This window comes from Pezoporus occidentalis, unplaced genomic scaffold, assembly GCF_034315485.1.
Source record: "Pezoporus occidentalis ecotype Australia unplaced genomic scaffold, CSIRO_AGI_Poc_V1 ctg232, whole genome shotgun sequence".
Taxonomy (NCBI): Eukaryota; Metazoa; Chordata; class Aves; order Psittaciformes; family Psittacidae; genus Pezoporus; species Pezoporus occidentalis.
Genome location: NW_026914201.1, coordinates 352,999 through 373,307, shown reverse-complemented (window position 1 = coordinate 373,307; position 20,309 = coordinate 352,999). Strand labels below are relative to the sequence as shown.

The 20,309-nt window shown below is 40.9% G+C and overlaps 1 protein-coding gene across 3 annotated transcripts; it reads left to right on the top strand.

Moving 5' to 3' along the window:
* Nucleotides 1-1,290: 1,290 nt before the first annotated feature.
* NUDT12 (nudix hydrolase 12) lies at nt 1,291-18,695 on the top strand. Of its 3 annotated transcripts, none has more exons than XM_062621704.1 (7): nt 1,291-1,315; nt 1,982-2,195; nt 11,133-11,728; nt 12,622-12,789; nt 14,559-14,672; nt 16,135-16,334; nt 17,578-18,695. In XM_062621704.1, the coding sequence occupies exons 2-7, from the start codon at nt 1,990-1,992 to the stop codon at nt 17,686-17,688; spliced, it is 1,395 nt and encodes a 464-aa protein (XP_062477688.1). In that variant the 5' UTR covers nt 1,291-1,315; nt 1,982-1,989; the 3' UTR covers nt 17,689-18,695. The 3 variants fall into 3 exon arrangements, with proteins under 3 accessions (XP_062477688.1, XP_062477687.1, XP_062477690.1); XM_062621703.1 differs by lacking the exon at nt 1,291-1,315 and adding an exon at nt 1,400-1,482; XM_062621706.1 differs by lacking the exon at nt 1,291-1,315 and adding an exon at nt 9,066-9,114 and having other exon boundaries at nt 2,120-2,195.
* Nucleotides 18,696-20,309: the final 1,614 nt, after the last annotated feature.

The following is a 20,309-nucleotide window of genomic DNA, read 5'->3' as shown; positions in this document are numbered from 1 at the left end:
ATGAGACAGTAGAGCTTTAAGAGAAAATACGGAAACTACCTGGTTCAAAAAAATTCTACAAGGATTTGTGTTTTCTCTCACAGGTTGGCTTGCTACATACAAACTCTGATTGTAATTATCCTAATAATTATACTAGTAAGAATAACCTTAGGTTTCATTAAGAAAATTATAACTAGAAATTTAGCAGGAATCTATGTAGCAGTAAATCAAACATAACAACTGCATAACCTCTCATATGGTACAAAATGAAAGAAATAGTTATCCTTTGTGTGCAAATGCAAAAGAATTTGCTAAAGTTACAGAAAAGGGGAAGAACTGATAATAGAAAATCACTAACACAAAGGAGCTACATACTAAGACAAAGAAGCTTTAAGAAAAAGAAAAAGCATAAAAATTGTAAGGTCAGTTATTCAATTAAGCAACTTTGTTACTACTTGTCTAGGCCTAAGCCAATAAGGACTGCTTGTGTGCTAAAGACCTATACTGGTTCAGTGGTTTGGGAAACTCGCATAAAAGTACTGTGCATACTCCAAGAGAAAAGGTAAAAAGTTCAACCTAGGAAACTTTGAGCCTTCATCCTCACTACCACCATCGACCACCACCAGATGACCATACACACGCTCAAGGAGGAGTGGCAGAGTTCCAAGAAGGACCCCTCCTCTTCAAATACAGAAATCTTTAGGGTGTTTTTCTCAGCATCATGATGATCTTAAAGGTCTTTTCCAAATCAGTGGATTCTATGACTCTATCTTCTAGCTTGCATCATCATTCCAACTTCCCTGTTGGGGAAGCCATGACATCTCATTTGCTCCACTCTTCCCACAACACATTCTATTGCTTCTTGGGCCAAGGAAGTAACATACCAGCCTTCTGGAGATCAAAAAAAAACATTCCAAGCAGCTGTCAGATACCAAAGATCTGGAAAGATGGTCAGAAAGGATCCTGGGCAGTTATGTCCTCAACTGGGTGGTGTATAGAATTTACAGGAAGTTAAGGTAGTCCTGAAGATCCATTCTTTAGCACAGCGCTAAAGAACAGTTCTATTGCTTTTTGTAACCACCGAGCTTTCTGCCTGAAGCACAAAATGGCTGTAGCTCTTTAACCCGCCCAGCAATGTTGCCCTGCTTGGCAGCATCACTCCGTTAATGGTGTGCATCCCACCACCTGCAGGCCCAGGCGTAACAACTCCACGAACAACCCCGATCTGGGGCGGGTCTTCTGCCCCGGCCGCAGGGGCGGAGCAGGTAGAAGCCGCTTATCGCCCCTGAGACAGAAGAGGTTTTGGAGGTTGGCTGGTGTGGAGATTGAGCTCACGGTAATGGGGCTCCTACGGCTGTTGGCAGCGAGGCCACCGGCCAGGGCCCGTGCTTGGTTCTGGGCCCGTCCCTGCCCGAGGCTCCTGGGTACATGCAAGGTTCCGGAGGAGGACCGGGCTGTGCGGCTTGCGTGGCCCAGCCGGGAGCCGTTACGAGGCCGTCGCCGGTCTGTGTCAGATCGTGCGTGTCCCCGAGCCGCGGATACTGCGTGCAGTTCGGGCTTAGCAGCCGCCGCAATTGGTCCAGTGGTCTGTGTGTGGCTGGGGGAGCCCTGCGGCCTGCGGGGGCGCCCCCTCCGCCGTTGTTCTTCTCTGTTCCAAAGTAGCCGAGACTTGTTTCTTGGACTGCTGCCTTGGTTGTGTGCGCAGTGAGGAGAGCAGAGCGTGTTTTTCACGTTCAGAGAAGCTTCATTTCTGTAGCAAAATCCTTAAGCCTCTCCAAAACTAGTCTTGATTATTAGGATAACAGTTGTGTTTGGAGATTTGTGGGACTGTGGCTTGCTTAGGAATAACAATGTCATGCTACAAAAGTTTTGCTGTTGTGCCCGTACTTCTGGTGACACTTGGTTATCTGTGTATCTTTGAGCTTAATTCTGCCACCTAAATCCCTTTCCTCATAGTGGGTATGTTTTCAGGCATTTTGGGTTTTTTTTCTTTTTAACTTAGTTGCTGCAATGACAGACTTTGAAAAGAACCTCCATCGGGACATGATTTCCCAGCTGCATAATTTTGCTGCTGTTGGAGATGCAGCCAGATTGAAAACTTTGCTCAGCATTTATCCGTCACTCATCAATGCAGCTGCAGATAATGGCTGGACAGCCCTGATGCATGGTGCCAGAAATGGGCACCTTGAGGTCGTGCAGATTCTTCTTGCAGAAGGGTAAGCTGTTCAGTAGATCCTGTTGAAGAGCTCTAAGCTGAAGCCCTTTGCACCCACTAACTTGATCTCAGAAAAGTAAATTACCTGACAGGTAGCAGAACCTTCAGGGTTCAAATTCAATATACTGTGTTTCTAACTGGATTCTGCTGTCACGACACTTACATATTTGTTAAGAAACTCGTTAAGACCATCTCTAAAATTATTCCTTTGGCCTTCAAGCGTATATTGTCACTCCTCCCAGAGGCCAACAGAACAAAGATTGTATCCTGTTCAGCCACTGTACAGAGAATAAATTTAGTATATTCAGCTGTTCCACTTAAACTTTTGCTTTAAACTTTATTTGCAATCCACCTGTATCTACATTACAGAATGTTTGCTGACAATCTGACAGCATACTTAGTAGGACCTTTGCCAAAGTTGCTGATTGATGTGTTTCAGTTGTCTCTTAATTTTTTTGGCCAGTTCACTTTCTCCTTCCTCCTTGAGCTGTTGTTACATTATTTTCATCAGTCAGTATGACACCAAACATGTTCACTGCCTCTTAGAAACATTCAGGTCTACCTGTCTATCTTCAGGTCAACTCTTGTAGTTCTGCTTTCAAAAGACACTGTCCTGGGTTCAGCAGTAGCAGTCATGTTTTTTTTTTCCTTTGTGGTAGCTGGTACAGTGCTGTGTTTTGACTTCCAGCCTGAGAACAGTGTTGGTGAAGTCGATGTTTTCAGTTGTTGCTAAGTGATGTTTACCCTGACCAAGGACTTTGTGAGGCTCATGCTCTGCCAGGGGGGAGGGGAAGCCGGGAGGAAGCAGAGACGGGGCGCCTGACCCGGGCTAGCCAGGGAGGTATTCCATACCACAGCACGTCATGCCCAGGGTGGGGGGTGACTGGGAGTTACGCGGAAGGACACGGGCTTCCGGGTGGAACTCGTTTTCTTGGCCGGTGGTATCGTATTCTCTTCCCTTGTTATTTTCCCTTATCATTGTTATAGTTGATAGTAGCGGTGGTGATTTGTGTACATTGGTTGCTGGACTGTTCTTGTCTCAACCCGTGGGAGTTGCACTTTTTCGATCCTCCTCCCCGTTCCTCCGGGAGTGGGGGAGAACCCCAGTGGGGGGGGGACACGGACCTCGATTGTTGTCAGCTCGGCACCACTCACTGGGAGTGAGTGAGCAAGTTACCTGACTGGGTTTAAACCACGACAGTTCTTTTTGGCGTCCAACGTGGGGCCCGAGGGTTTGAGATAAGAACAGATCTGACTGGATTGATAGTCACTCGTCACAATGCTGATTTATTGGCTCTCAAGGTTGTTCCTCTTGATCTCACAGTTTCAGTATATAGTATCTTACGCCCATCCGGTATTTGCTGTATTAGTGTTTTTCAAGTGTGGGGCTTGGGCTAAGGTTTTTGTCCCATTGTACTTTATGGTAATGACTTGTAATACAATAGAATCATTGATCATGAAACTGATCTGGCTTATGTTCCCAGTGTGGTCACCACCTTTATACTTTGGGAGGTATATGATGGAGGTGCTTAGCAATTACACATCTTTTTTCTCCTTCTCAGGTGCTCAACCTGTGAAGGAGACATTCTTTTACCCTCCCAGTCGTCCCCCCAGACCATTTACATTTGAGAGTTTTGAATTTTTTGAATGGCATTTTAATGCTGTTGAGACTTGTTTGCTGATGGTGATGGGAATCACCATGCTAACACGCATACAGAGTGTGTTTTGCCCACTACTGATTTCAGGAGTTAAGCAGAGTCAGGTTTGGGTCTTGTCTGGGGTCAAACGACGATGTAGGAGGACCGAGAGATTTTCCCTGAGGCTGGACAGACATGAGTGGCAGGGTGTGTGGGACAGTATGGGCAAGTATCTAGGTCAGTGGGCCCCTCCAGTACTTTGGAATTTCACTACCGAACAACTACAAAATCCAGAAGAATTAGTAAAACACTTAAATGAGGTGTGTGGTCATTCTGGCCATACCAGAGATGGACAAATCACGGCAACGTGCTGGGGCTTGGCCTATGCTTATAGGGCCTTGTTCAACACTATCCAGCACCTTCAAAAGGAAAAGAATGTCGGCGGATCTGAAGGCAAAACAACAGTCGCTACTCAAACTTTGTCTGCAATGAACTGTGCAGCTACCCCAGCAGCAAGTACAGCAGCTGCTCAAACTTCAACTGCAACAGACAACGTGGTTACCCCAGCTCCAAGCACAGCAGCTACACCACCCCCAGCAACAAGTACAGTTGCTACTCAAACCACAGTGATAATCACTGCAGCCAAACCAGAGGACCACTTTGTACCAATATCGGTTGCCCCTGTACGCAAGAGAACAAGTAAAAAGGAGGCAAAAAGGGTGAAGCGAGATGAAGAACCAATGAATTCACCACCCGGTCCAGAATCTGATCAGGAGTCATCATCGCATGACGAAGAAGAAGAAGAAGAAGAGGTAACTTCTCGACCTCGGACCTCAACCGAGCTGTGGAATATGCGAAAAGATTTTACCCGTCAACCAGGGGAGCACATCATCACCTGGTTACTCCGATGCTGGGACAATGGGGCTGATGGTCACGAACTAGAAGGTACAGAAGCCAAGCAGCTGGGATCACTTGCTAGAGAAGGGGGAATTGACAAAGCAATTGCAAGAGAGAAAAAGTCCCTCAGCCTTTGAAGGCGGCTCTTGGCAGCTGTGAAAGAAAGGTTTCCGTACAAGGACGATGTTACGAGTCGTTCGGCCAAGTGGACTACTATAGACAAAGGCATCCAGTCTCTGAGGGAATCGGCCATCGTAGAGATGCTCTATCACATCAAGCCGAATAACGGGGATACACCTATAGATCCAGATGAAGTTGAATGTACACGACCCATGTGGCGAAAACTTACACGGAATGCACTGTCATCATATGCCCATTCATTGGCAACAGTAACCTGGAATGACATAGTACCACTAACAGTGGATGAAATGGTTCATAAACTCCGAGAGTTCGAAGACAACCTCACCCCTTCCATTATCTCAGCTGTGAAAAAACTGTCCCAGGACCTCGAACAATTGAGGGACGATCTATCTGGTTTATCCAGCTCCTCACGTGTACCAACACACGTCTCAGCTATTAACAAAAGGCGTCCTATTGTTCAAGAGAGGAGATACAGGAGGTATACGCCACGGGGTACCCTATGGTTTTACCTGCTGGATCACGGAGAAGACATGACAAAGTGGGATGGAAAACCTACTTCAGCTTTGGAGGAACGGGTGAGTGAACTGAAGAGAGGAGCAAGGGCCAAGACAGATCGTCCCATGAGAGCTACGGCTTCAGTCTCTGGTGAGCAGTTTCCCAGATGGAGTGGAAGAGCTGATTTTACTCCAGTTCCTGTGATAACGAAGAATAATCCCTTTCACCATGACTTAGGTGTCCAAAGCTGTGACGACCATTAGAGGGGCCCTGCCTCCAGCCAGGTGGAGGTAGGGGACAATCGGATTTACTGGACTGTGTGGATCAGATGGCCTGGCACATCAGTCCCACAGAAGTATAAGGCTCTAGTAGATACCAGTGCACAGTGTACCCTGATGCCATCAAGCTGTCAAGGGGTGGAACCCATCTATATTTCTGGAGTAACAGGAGGATCCCAAGAGTTGACTGTGCTGGAGGCTGAAATCAACCTGACTGGGAGGGAATGGCAAAAGCACCCTATTGTGACTGGTCCAGAGGCTCCATGCATCCTCGGCATAGACTACCTCAAGAGAGGGTACTTCAAAGACCCAAAAGGGTACCGGTGGGCTTTTGGTATTGCTGCTTTGGAGACTGAGGAAGTTGAGCAGCTGTCCACCTTGCCTGGTCTCTCAGAAGATCCCTCTGCTGTGGGGTTGCTGAAAGTCAAAGAACAACAAGTGCCAATTGCGACCACAACAGTGCACCGGCGGCAATATCGCACCAACCGAGACTCCCTGATTCCCATCCATCAGCTGATCCGTAGACTGGAGAGTCAGGGGGTGATCAGCAGGACCCGCTCACCCTTTAATAGCCCCATATGGCCAGTGCGAAAGTCTAATGGAGAATGGAGACTAACAGTAGACTATCGTGGCCTGAATGAAGTCACACCACCATTGAGTGCTGCCGTACCGGACATGCTAGAACTTCAGTATGAACTAGAGTCAAAGGCAGCCAAGTGGTATGCCACGATTGATATTGCCAATGCATTTTTCTCAATTCCTTTGGCAGCAGAGTGCAGGCCACAGTTTGCTTTTACTTGGAGGGGTGTCCAGTTCACTTGGAACCGACTGCCCCAGGGGTGGAAACACAGACCTACCATTTGCCACGGACTGATCCAGACTGCACTGGAACAGGGGCAAGCTCCAGAACACCTGCAATACATTGATGACATTATTGTGTGGGGCGATACAGTGGAAGAAGTCTTTGAGAAAGGGAGGAAAATAATCCAAATCCTGCTGAAAGCCGGTTTTGCCATAAAACGGAGTAAGGTCAAGGGACCTGCACAGGAGATTCAATTCTGGGGAATAAAATGGCAAGATGGACGTAGACAGATCCCCACAGATGTGATCAACAAGATAACAGCAATGTCTCCACCAACTAGTAAGAAAGAAACGCAAGCTTTCTTGGGTGCAGTGGGGTTCTGGAGAATGCACATCCCGAATTACAGTTCGATTGTAAGCCCTCTCTATCATGTGACCCAGAAGAAGAATGATTTTAAATGGGGCCCTGAGCAGCAACAAGCCTTTGAGCAAATTAAACGCGAGATAGTTCATGCAGTAGCCCTTGGACCAGTCCGGACCGGACCAGATGTAAAAAATGTACTGTACACTGCAGCTGGGGAGAACGGTCCTACCTGGAGCCTCTGGCAGAAAGCTCCAGGGGAGACTCGAGGTCGACCCCTCGGCTTTTGGAGTCGGGGATATAAAGGATCTGAGGCCAGCTATACCCCAACTGAGAAAGAGATACTGGCAGCCTATGAAGGGGTTCGAGCTGCTTCAGAAGTGATTGGCACTGAAGCACAGCTCCTCCTGGCACCCCGGTTGCCCGTGCTGGGCTGGATGTTCAAAGGCAGGGTCTCCTCTACACATCATGCAACTGATGCTACATGGAGTAAATGGGCTGCACTAATTACACAACGAACTCGAATAGGAAATCTCAGTCGTCCAGGCATTCTAGAAGTCATCATGGACTGGCCAGAGGGCAAAGATTTTGGAATGTCACCAAAGGAGGAGGTGGTGCGCGCTGAAGAGGCCCCACCATATAATAAACTGTCAGAAAGTGAAAAGCAGTATGCCTTGTTTACTGATGGCTCTTGCCGTATTGTGGGAAAGCATCGGAGATGGAAGGCAGCTGTATGGAGTCCTGGACGACAAGTTGCAGAAACTGCTGACGGAGAGGGTGAATCAAGTCAGTTTGCCGAGGTGAAAGCCATCCAGCTGGCCCTGGACATTGCTGAACGAGAAAAGTGGCCAGTACTTTATCTCTATACTGACTCATGGATGGTGGCAAATGCCCTGTGGGGGTGGTTGAAGCAATGGAAGCAGAGCAACTGGCAACGCAGAGGTAAACCCATCTGGGCTGCTGCACTGTGGAAAGATATTTCTGCCAGGGTGCAGAACCTGGTGGTGAAGGTACGTCATGTAGATGCCCATGTACCCAAGAGTCGGGCCACTGAGGAACACCAGAACAACCAACAAGTGGATAAAGCGGCTAAGATTGAAGTGGCTCAGATGGACTTAGATTGGCAACATAAAGGTGAATTACTTTTGGCCCGGTGGGCCCATGACACTTCAGGCCATCATCCCAACAGAGAATGAACTTTGAACATCATGGACCGAATGGACTCGGCAGCATTATAGGGATTGGTCCATGGACTAAGAAAATGATTTTTTCCTCTTGGTCTGTATGTATATGGATGTATATATATGGGAGAGCGATGGTGTATTGAAAATGTGGGATCTGAGCACGACGTGAATGGTATGGAATAAGAGGTGGATAATGTCCTGGGTTCAGCAGTAGCAGTCATGTTTTTTTTTCCTTTGTGGTAGCTGGTGCAGTGCTGTGTTTTGACTTCCAGCCTGAGAACAGTGTTGGTGAAGCCGATGTTTTCAGTTGTTGCTAAGTGATGTTTACCCTGACCAAGGACTTTGTGAGGCTCATGCTCTGCCAGGGAGGAGGGGAAGCCGGGAGGAAGCAGAGACGGGGCGCCTGACCTGGGCTAGCCAGGGAGGTATTCCATACCACAGCACGTCATGCCCGGGGTGGGGGGTGACTGGGAGTTACGCGGAAGGACACGGGCTTCCGGGTGGAACTCGTTTTCTTGGCCGGTGGTATCGTATTCTCTTCCCTTGTTATTTTCCCTTATTATTGTTGTAGTTGGTAGTAGCGGTGGTGATTTGTGTTGTACATTGGTTGCTGGACTGTTCTTGTCTCAACCCGTGGGAGTTGCACTTTTTCGATCCTCCTCCCCGTTCCTCCGGGAGTGGGGGAGAACCCCGGTGGGGGGGGGACACGGACCTCGATTGTTGTCAGCTCGGCACCACTCACTGGGCGTAAGTGAACAAGTTACCTGACTGGGTTTAAACCACGACAGACACTCAGCAAAGAATGCTTTAGCATTCTCCTTGAGACCCCAAAGAAGATTCTTCTGAAGCCTAAATTAAGTCAGGACCCAAATATTTCAAATGGAGAACATTTCAACATAAAGGGTGAAAGTCAGATGGTGTGCTTCCACTGAGCTGTACATTGATCAAGCCAAGTATGTTCCTTTCTGCACCCCAAAAATCAGAACCAAGCAATTTCGGCTCATTTTCTGGTTATGAGTAATCTCAAACACAGTGTTCTACAGCCTCCAGTGATCATCCCATCCTTTTTATTTTCAGTTTTACCTGAATGCTGTGCCCTCTGCTGGGGCCAGTCATTGAATATCAGGTGAACTGTGATTTTGTATTGTAATCAGTATATTCCAGCATGTAGAGGAGTATCTCAGTGCCAAATTTTGTGGATTGAAATCCTCTGGATGTTGAGGAGTCTTTTGAGATTTTGTGAGATTCACCAGTTTGGTAAATAGGATAACAGTTTTTTAAGTTATGCTGACACTAAAAGCAGAGTGAATATCTGCGTGTAAATGTCCTTTTCAAGGCTATTCTCTTAGGCAATTCAGTATTGCTCCTGAGGTGATACTCTGGCCTCATTGGTCTCAGTTAATGCTTAGTCATAATAATCATTTGGTCAAATAACTGTTGCTGGATACATAAATGTGAATGGCTGTGCAGGTAGTATTGCATAACATTCCAGAAACTAATACAGGAAAGCTACTCAACTTTATGTATTCATGTTTGAGAAAAGCTGAAGGAAATGTTTGTAGACTGCAAAAAAAGTTCTTAGTGATGTAAAAATTTCAGGCCAGTGTTGTGGATGCTGAACAGCAGCCAGATCACAGTCTGCATATACATGAACAGATAGATGGGGTAATAAAAATTCAGAACAAAATTTAGTGGCTGACAGATAGGAAATTAAGTGAAATTAGACAAGATTGTGCCTAGAGGAGACTTAATAATAAATGCGCAAAAGTGTTTTTTTTAGCAACAAAACCTTGTAAATTAAGCTTTGAATGCTTTTCCAAGCTACACTCAAAACACCTTCAGAAACTACTGAGGTTAATATAAAATCTCAAAACAGTTGTTCCTGTGGGACAGCTACATGTGCCTTAGTTTTAAAAACTGATGAGTCTGGTGCCACATCTGCTGTGAAAGTTGTAGTTTACAGTGAAATTTCTATTTTGCTTACCCACTTGACTTAACAAAAAATAAAATTGCAGTAGACATGCCAATCAGATTTTTTTAATATATAAATACGTATTGTGAGGCAATGTTTCCTCATCTGTGTCACTTTGAAGACATTTTGGTAACAAACAGATCCCTTCAGGGACCAGCACTTCAGTTGTAAGGGTGCTACTTCTCTCACTAAGGGGAGGCTGTATTTTTGATTCTTATTTAATGGTACGTATTTTACTGTAAATGTTTTGAAGTTGCTTGCAGATGTTTCTTTGGAGTAATGCTAGTTAAACTGGTTTTTTTTGAGGTTTTTTTTGTTACTTGTGATTATTCAGAATAGACCTGTAGCCTGGCTTTCAAAGTCCAAAAGTTGATATTTAAATGTCCAGAGAAGTGCAGTGAAGCTGGTGAAAGGTGTAGAGAATAAGATTTACAAGGAGGGTCTGAGAGAACTACGGTTTTGATTAGTATGGGAAAAGGAGGCTGACAGGAGACCCCATCACTCTATACAGCTACATGAAAGGAGGTTGTAGTGAGGTGGGTGTTGGTCTCTTCTCCCAGGTGAGAAATGATAGGAAAGAGAGGAAATGATAGGAAAGAGAGGAAACGGCCTCATATTGTTCCAGGGGAGAACAGATTGGATATTAGGAAAAAATTTGTCACCAAAAGGGTTATTCAGCAGTGGAACAGGCTGCCCAGGGAAAAGGTTGTGTTACTGTTCCTGGAGGTACTTAAAAGATGTGTAGGTAGCGCAGTGACAGGATTTAGTGGTGGACTTGGCAGTGTTAGGTTTGCAGTTGGTCTCAATGATCTTAAAGGTCTTTTCCAACCTAGAAGATTGTATAAGTCTATGATCTTGAGCTTTTTTTTTTTTTTTAATGATACAGTATGTGGGATGTTAATTAATTTGTTGCTGTTGTAGTATGTATGAACCTTGGTAAATGATGATCTGGAGTGGATCAACACACTGGTGTCTTGCCCTAGCAAAAGGAAATGATGTATGGTTAGTCTTCATTACCATAATGCTAAGTATTTAGCCTTGGGATAGACAAACTGTCTGGAAGTTCTTGCACTTTAATTAGTATCAGACGTATATGATGTAATTAAGAATAATACAGCATCAGGACTCAACATATTTATCTTGTTAACCACTGTTCTTTTCTGTTTCGCTAGGTGTGACAGGACCATTGTGAATAAATCAAGACAGACAGCTCTAGACATTGCTAAATTTTGCGGGTACAAGCACATAGCTAATTTGTTGGCTAATGTGAAGGGTGGGCAGAGGCCTACTTTTCTGTCAAATGAAGCAGAGGAATATGAAAATTATTTTGGCTTGACACTTCTGGACAGAAGGAGTGATAAAAGAACAGATACCAAGTGGCTAAGCAAAAAACAAAGCCATCCAACTGCAGTGTACATTCTCTTCTCAAATCTAAGTCCTTTGGTTACTTTGGGTGGGGGAACAGAGAGCTCTCAGCAGTCAAAAGTAAAGCTTTGCAGGCTATGCCACAAGGATGTGGAGCAGTACATGAATCAAACTGAAGACAGAACCTTGATTTTTCTGGGAGTTGAACTTCAGTTCCACATGAACCTGCTGGCTGCTTGCAATGGAAGAATTCTGCAAGAGGATGAAGAGGATGGGTTAGGTGCTTGGTTTGCTCTTAGCATAGATTCTGCTTCAGTTGAAGAATTTAAACAGAAGCATGAGGACTGTTACTTTCTTCACCCACCAATGCCAGCACTGTTGCAGCTACCTGAAAGAGAAGCTGGTAAGATGCATAAAATGCAGCAGTTATCAAACATGTATTCAGAAAAATACACTTTGGGATGCACTGAGATATAATGCAAGGACAAACCACTGCAAAGGAATCTGGTATTTTCAGTGGCTTTAGAAATATTGTCGTTTTAAAAGCCTGGCAGTGGTTCTGTGAGTAATTTTGTGTGTAAGAACTTGTGCAGTTGCAAAAGGCTAATGTACAGGTGTTAGCAATGCCTTTGTATGGCATTGGCAAGTATTGGACCATAAAATCTATTACTGTTATGGTTTTATAAGCGCTACTATTTAAATATTGATACATGTGCATAAATGTTCTAAGAAAAAAATCTTGAGTTTCCATTACACAAAACAAAACTGAGCCATTGAGAAGAGTGCACTGGACATTCGTCTGAGAAGGAAACAGTATGAGCAAGTGTTGGAAAGTCAGGATCCCAAAGTGAGCGACTGTCATTATGGAGATGATGTTAACAGTTGCTGTTGTAACGAGTTTGCTTTTACAAGAGGATAAAGGGCAAGCTTGCACTGGAGTTTAAATGCAGCAATATATTATTATGTCAATACCTGTAGTAGCCCTGAAATGGTCATGTGGAAAAGGTGTGATATATAATTCTGGCTCTTTGCCCAGATAAAGTAGCTCTTGTGAGAAACACAGCTTATTGATCCAGATGAATTTGTTTCTGAATGCATAATTTGGTCTGTAGGTGTTGTAGTACTGTGTTCTATTGCACATGCTGTGCTACAAAGATCTGAGTAACTTGCTCAACAATTCAAGCCACAGTCTTTGATTTTTTTTATGTTAAACTTTACTACTTGCTTTTTCTGTACATTAAAAGCTTACATGAATTGGTCATTGATTTTGTGTCTTTTCAATATATTCTTTTGAAGGAGTACTAGCCCAGGCTAGATCTGTTCTAACATGGCACAGCCGCTACCAATTCTGCCCAACATGTGGGAGTGCAACCAAGATTGAAGAAGCGGGTTACAAGAAAACTTGTTTAAAAAAAGATTGTCCCAGTCTTCAAGGTGTTCACAACACATCATATCCAAGAGTTGGTGAGAATATTGCAGGATTTACGGAAGTGGCTTGTTTCCGTTTTAGTTACTTCAGCTGCTTGCTTCTGTTTCAGGTCTTAATACATGTCTTCCCCCAGAGTATGCGTGCCTCAGCTCTATTCAGGATTAAGTTGTTCAGGCTTTTCTTTCTTACAGTAGTCTGCGACAAAGCATTCTTGTGACAATACCAGTCTTGACTGCAATGGAGTAATACTAATTAGAATTTCCAACACCATAAATATTAGCAAAGGGTCACATTTTAATTCCCCCCCCCCCCTTTTTTCACTTGCTGCAAGCTGTTTGAGCTTGAAATAGTTTTGTATCAAATTTGGCCCTGTATCAAATTTCTGATACAGTGCTCATTTTCCTGTAATGCCACTTTGACAGTATTAGACATCTTCACTGCCTTTTGTTATTCTCTGTCAGTCACAAACTGCCAGGCCTGTTTCTTGTCAGAATGTAAGCTTCTGTAGGCAGTCTTCTGTAGCTCCTTTTGTTCATCTATTGCAAAGGGAGTGTACTGTGTTATTGATGGGGAAACAAGGGAGCTAAAAAAACCTTATCACTTCTTCCTGGATCTTTTGGTGATTTGAATCACCTTTCTTTCCCCTGCCCTTTCCTTTCTTTTGCAGTTGTAGTTCTAGATGTATGTGTGTTATATTTCTGGATTTCATGTTTTCTTACATGCTGTAGATACATCTTTGTAGTAGTAAAAGCAATTCTGTCATACTCTTCTGTCTTACAGACTGTAGTGAAACTTGCTGAAATAGTAGTGCCTGTTTCTTTACAGTCTCTAGCACAACAAACTTGGAGAGGAGTAGGTTTATATAGAAAAGACTGATGAACCAGCATTTTCTATTGATAACTCTGTAGAAAGTTTACAGATGGCAATACTCTGTGATACACACTGTGCTATATGGCACATATGTTTGAGCAGGACAGAAGTCTTTCAAATTACTCTTTATAGTGGTTGCCGAATCAAGCCTTTTCATACAGAAAATGTCGGTGTTCTGAAAAGGAAAAAACATGTAAAGCAATAGCTGAAGAAGAAATACATAAAGGCAAAGGGAGATAGAAAAAACTAAACCCCAAAACCTTGAGGAACTTAAGAGCTAGATAACAATAAAAAAGGGGAAAAGATGGTAGATGAACAGTGTGCAAAAAGGCATGACAAAAATAATGATGCCAATAGAAGAAAGTATTAAACAATACTGAAAAAGAAAATGACCAGAAGTGAGAAAGTATGTAAAAGTGCAACATCAGCTGAGAGTTTGATAGCAAATGGTCAACGAATCAAAAACGGAAAGTTTATTCAGTGTTTACATTGTAACTGGAGTATCTGGTGGTTCTTTGGTATTTCAGTCAAAAGTACATCATACCTGTGTGCATACAGAAGGTGAAAGTAAACTGGTTTTGCTGCAGAAATTACTGCTATCTGGTGAATGCATAGCTAGGTTAATATTGCTGACACTCATAACAGATTGTGTGCTTTGGTTGCAGGTAATTAATGTCCTGCATTTTAAGCCTTGACTAGTAAACTGCTTGTACTAAGCATAGGTGTTGCAAAACAGATACCTTGCAGGAGGAAAAAAAAAATATCAAACCAAAATAAAGTAGTATCTTACTCTGCGCTTCCATACAATTCTAATCTCAGTCATTTAAAGATATCTTACTTGTATTTGCATGCATTGGTATTGGATAGGCTGAAATTTATTACTGCTTTTAATTCCTTCAAATGTTAAAATATGTTCCTTTCATGTGCCTTAAAGATCCTGTTGTAATAATGCAAGTCATCCATCCAGATGGCAACCACTGCCTTTTAGGCAGGCAGAAGAGGTTTCCCCCAGGAATGTTTACCTGTCTTGCTGGATTTGTAGAACCTGGTGAGTAATTTTGTTTTCCCTTACCAAATATTTGTTCTCAGATACCAATATTGTCCGTTGAAAATAATATAGAAATATATTTGGTGTTATGTCAAATAAATATTTTTGCTACCTGTTAGGTAGCCTGTCCTGTACTTTCCAGCATCCGATTTATGAAAAAAAAAAAAAGCAATTTAAGTAAATATAATTTTAAGATAGCTTTCTCATCACATTTTTAAGTAAAAAAGACATTTTAAAACATATACAAGGTCTCTTTTTTTGGTTATATTTAGCAAGGGATTTTAGCTTAGGAAATGTAAGAGTTAAAAAGTTAACATAAAGTTAAGCATATGCTTACACATTAAGAGCCTGATTGATTACATGGGAGAAAAATAGAAATTGTATCACTTCAAAAGAAAAATAGATACTTTGTTAGCTGTATTCAGCAGTAATAGTTGGAATTAGTTGCAATTATTAGAAGCTGCAGAACAACTTGTAAAACTTTTTATATTGGGAATACATCTTAATCACCAGTAAAACTAGTGTATGACTATATTCAGTAACTTTATGCAGGTGAAATACAATCATAGCATGAATAAGGTTATTCAAGTATCATTTGAAAAGTCAAGATACTTATTTCTTCACTGCTTGCTGTCTTTTGTTGGCCTTATTTCTGATACTGAATTCAAGCATATAAACTGAAATTTAAGATCTCAGCAGGAACTTCTAATCAGCTGAACATAGCTGAACTAAAACCTTGTTCTCTGGTGCATGGGCTGTCTGCTTTAATGAGTCTGTAATCAGTGGGTACAGTACAGTGCAAGTATGCATATGTCTATTACTGTCAATACTCCACATACGCATCTATCAGTTTACTATGAATATGGAAGTAAAGCTTTCCATTGCAGTTTAAGTTTGGAGAATTGTGTGTATTTATTAAGACAATGAAGAATGAGTCAGGCAAAGTAATAATAAAAAGCAAAAATGTGTGCAAGTCTTCTTGAGGCTCTATTTTCTTACTATTATAATTTAAAATACTGATTCTCAAGTTGTATAACATGCTGTTGCAATCGCACGGAACATCTAAAAATTAACACAGTGCTATTCATAAATGAACAGATCAGCATTTTGAAAGTAGTTAAAGGAACAATGTATTTCTTACCTGATTTTTGACATTTTAGGTTTGGTAATAATAGTTTACACATATGATAAATTGTCAATTCCGGGAATAAATATTATGCTGTAGGAATTATCATACTTTGTTTTCAAAGTTCCATTTTGCTTTGGTAGCTTGTTTTACTTTACCAGACTTCTGTATCTTGTGCTTAAGGTCTGTGCTCTGATCTGTGAACTAGATCTCTATGGATAATTGTCTTGGGCAATTGTCAAGTCTTTTGAGTCAGTTCAAAGCACAGAAGAAAAGAATGTAATCCTGGCTTGGAGTATTTTCATCAGCTGCTTGTTCTTTGCCCTTTCTGATTAGGTGAAACAATAGAAGATGTTGTCCAAAGAGAAGTAGAAGAGGAGGCTGGAGTAAAAATTGGCCATGTTCAGTACGTCTCTTGTCAGCCATGGCCAATGCCCTCCTCCTTAATGATTGGCTGCTTAGCTGTTGCAGTGTCTACAGAAATTAAAGTTGACAAGAATGAAATAGAGGATGCCAGCTGGTTCACTAGAGAACAGGTAAAGTTCAATTTAATTTCTTCTTGTATCGATTACTCTGTGACTGTATAGGTTCTGGCATACAATAGATACTTGGGTATTTTTCAGCAAGTTGGATAAGCATGTGTACTCTTCATTTTACCAGTCTACAATTGCATTATATTGTAATTGTAGATTACACACAACAAAGAGAAAGGCAGATATTCACGGGAATTTCTAAGTCATTTTTCATTTTGGCAGAAATAGTATTTAATAACATTCATCATCTTGAGTTTCTCCAAACAAGCATGCCATGAGATCTGCTGTGAGGAGGGAGGTTTAGGTAAAAACTCTGGGAATTCATTAGTTTGAATGCCTTTTTCCATTCAGTACGTTAATACACTGGTGTTGAACTCCAAGGTATTCTTAGTTTGAATACTCTTTGTATAAAAACAGAGTTTACTCTGCATTAATAGGAAATTCTGCATTTAGCTGTTTTGAGTACTTAAAATATAGTCAAAGAGAGGAAAGAAAGTCTTTCACAGAAAGAGAGACTTAAATTCATGAATGGAAAAAGGCAATATTGCTTAGACAAATAGTCTTCATAGGTTTTTCCACAGGCTACTTAGGAGCTAAACTTTTAACACTGTACTTCTGTCTAGCAGTTGCTAGTGTTTTAGCTCTGTAAGTCAACCTAAAGGCAAAGTCAGTTAACTATAATCTCAGTGTATTCCTGACATCACTGAGAGCATTATTTTAAATTAATATCAGTTCTGAATACAGTCACATGCAAGTTGGTCTAGAGGTGGAAATAAATGTACTTCAGAAATGTACTAAACTGGAACTACTGAAAGTGTACTTGCATGTTGCTTTGTGAGTGCTTCAGAAAATGAACAAAACACATTTCTTTCTGCCCTGCATGTGGAGGAATAAAAAAAAAAGAGTAATTTATGGAAGAGTGTAGAGCACCATCTTGTGGTCCTTACCATAAAAAGGCTTCACACAAACCTTAAATATTTTACTAACAGTCAATCTCTGGAATTGTATTAGAAAGAAGGTATCCTTTGGGGCCCTTTTGAGCTCAAAAATGTCAGCATTCACACATAATCCTCTGTGTGTTTTTTCTCTGCATCTGTCTTGGAGAATATGGTAGTGGCTCTTTACTAGCTATAGTAACGATAGACAGATTGATTATTAGAGTATTCCTGCATTCATAAAATGTTAGATTCGATGTGCTTTATAATACTGTCTTCTAAAAAGAAAAAAAAATCTGTCTTTATTGCAGGTCATGGAAGTTCTTGTCAAAGGAAACCAGCGGTCATTCTTTGTACCACTGAGTCAAGCTATTGCACACCAGTTGATAAAACATTGGATTGGAATGAATGCTAATCTTTAATTCTAAAGTGATTTACTGCTGTTAAGCTCTGAATGTTTGATTTGGCCTTTTCTGTCCACCACTGGAATGAGTCACAGCATTACTAAAAGACCTGACCTTCCCTCCTGTTTGAACACTATTTATGTCCTCTTAATTGTTTCATTCTCATTTTTTCCTATCCTAATTCTTTAAATTCTGCCTGGCACAAAAATCAACATTTAGTGCTGAAAGTCCTATCAACTATGGTTATTTTTAAGCTAATGGCATACTTAAATGGTGAATATGTAGTACTTTCTATCTTTTATGTCAGTAACCCTTTAAGAGTATTTACTCCCCCTATTTGATTTAACCTGCACTTACCCAATTGTACATCAGCCTGAATTTAAAGGTGCAACACAGTATTCTGTTTATGAAAAAGATACTGGAGAACCATCTTCAAAAGCCTAAATATTAGGTATTTTTATAAGAGAATAATGTGCTTACTGACCCTAAGCACTGAATTACTTCATTTTCTAATAATTGGAAATGTAAGAGTAGTGGAGGAGAAAAGTAGACTAATTAAACAATTCATAATATTTCAAAATAAGTACAGAGTTCTTTCATGGAAATGAAGACACTAAGATTGTTACTACTGTTAGGAATTTTACAGTTGAAAGAAATATATTAAACCCAGCTCTAAAACTGGGAAAGCAACATAGAAATTAAAATATTTACTTACTTATATTTAATACTACAGTTCAGATTTGTGCCTTAATTTGTTGTGTTATCGAATGTTAATATTCTTTCAAAATGGAAGGTTATAAAAGTATATTTATTATTAATGTTATGTAATGGTTCCCTAGTCTGATCGTGCATTCATTGCAGTGATAAAATGCAAGTGAATGAAAGGAAATGCAATTATAGTTGTAAATATTATGATAATTGGTTTATTCAAAGTAATTTGAATATTTTTTAATCAGTGAATGATGTCAGATTTGTTTCAGAATGCTCTGCAAACTGGAATCGGTAAAAAAATTTACAAATCCTAATGGCTCTTTTTTTGCCATACAGTGTCATACTATACTCAGCTTTTTTTTTTTTTTCTAAGGCAGTGCATATCAGACTTTAAAGCAAGAAGCATTTCTGACAGATTTGGAACAGTTGACAAATCATTACATTGTCTGATCCTCTCTCTTATTTCATCTGCACTTACAGGTGAAGGAAATCAGGTTGTCTGTTGAGCCATCTGGAAAAGAGAAGGAAGCAATGCACTGCTTCCCTTAAAATTGCTTTTAAGGGGAAGCATGACAAGCATCCAGTGGGACTGCATGTTATCAGTGGAATTAATCTTTTAAAAATCAGTGGGACTTAAGCCTTGTTGCAGTTGTTTATACAAGTAAAGGATAGCACGTGGAAACAGTGATGGAAACTAAGAAATGGAAGGAATGTTAGCTAGTACTGTATAATTATGTACATTAAGAAAGATGAACAAGGAAGGGATGAGGATAAGATGGAAAAGGGAAGATAAAGAGCAAGCATAGTTACCATAAAGTATTTATGACTATTTATTTGGGATACTGAAAAATACATGTAGAAGACCTATCCTAATATTAATTTTTCATGTAGGAAATTATAGTGGGTTCCTATAACTATGAAACTCAGTATCCATAACCATACTGATATCCATACTGATACTAAGAATCAGACTATTTTTTAATTGAGAATCTGTATAAACAATACATTTCTGCAATTACAGTGCTAATAAATAATTTGAAAAATTTTGTTTTACTTCATGAAAAAAGTAGAAAAAGAATAGTTTGAAAAAGAAAGCACTTCCATAATCTCTGAGTTTGAAAGTAGAATTTTACTGATCTTTCAGCTCTAATAACAGCTGGTGTTGCAACAATTTTTAATCTATATACATTTTTAAAACCTACACAAACGTCCTTTTCAAGCTTTCTTTACTTTTTTCCCTCCCAATAGATCAACCATTCACACAGTACATGACAAATATCCTTTGTTTAAAAAAAGTAATTTTATAATTTTAATCTCTTATTTAAAGTGAAACTTTTCCTGGCTTTTTATTGCTTAATTTGGCCTGTTTATAGGTTATGGGATTGAGTTATAGTTTGAAAATACCTATGCATAGAAGTTTTCTGGAGAATAAATATTGTTTGCAGATGACATATGAAAACCTCCTGGAAGAGCTAAATGCTGTAGTTATTTAGCAACTACAGCAATTTAGAAAAGAACCAAATTAAATTTAGCAATGGTTAAGCAGAGTGTAGCAGTCCTAACTGGAGTATGGTTACAGCAACAGCTCCATAAGATTTTCAGTTATTTACTTTCTCCAAAAGGCTGCAGATTTGCAGTATTCCTTAAACCCTAAAAATACAGAGGGTTTGTTCACACTCTCTAATAATGGTCTCACTGTCTTCTCTCTTGCTTCTATACTGGTGCCAGAACAAAAAGAATACTCATTACCTATAGATGGACAAGGCAGAAAATTCTGGGGATGCCTTTTCTCGTAATTTCTCTGTACACTACAGGGAATTAACTTCAGTATATAATTTGTAAATACCTATTTTACCTGGCTTTGAAATGATAATAATTTACAAATAGTAATAAAAAAAATATGATGAGGTGTTTAAACACAAACCAAA

Excerpts from the sequence above, each read along its gene's own strand:
- NUDT12 (XM_062621704.1), top strand. The coding sequence starts at position 1,990 with ATGACAGACTTTGAAAAGAACCTCCATCGGGACATGATTTCCCAGCTG. Across the intron at positions 12,790-14,558 it reads CACATCATATCCAAGAGTTG|ATCCTGTTGTAATAATGCAA; the intron begins GTGAGAATATTG and ends TGTGCCTTAAAG. Across the intron at positions 14,673-16,134 it reads TGCTGGATTTGTAGAACCTG|GTGAAACAATAGAAGATGTT; the intron begins GTGAGTAATTTT and ends CTTTCTGATTAG.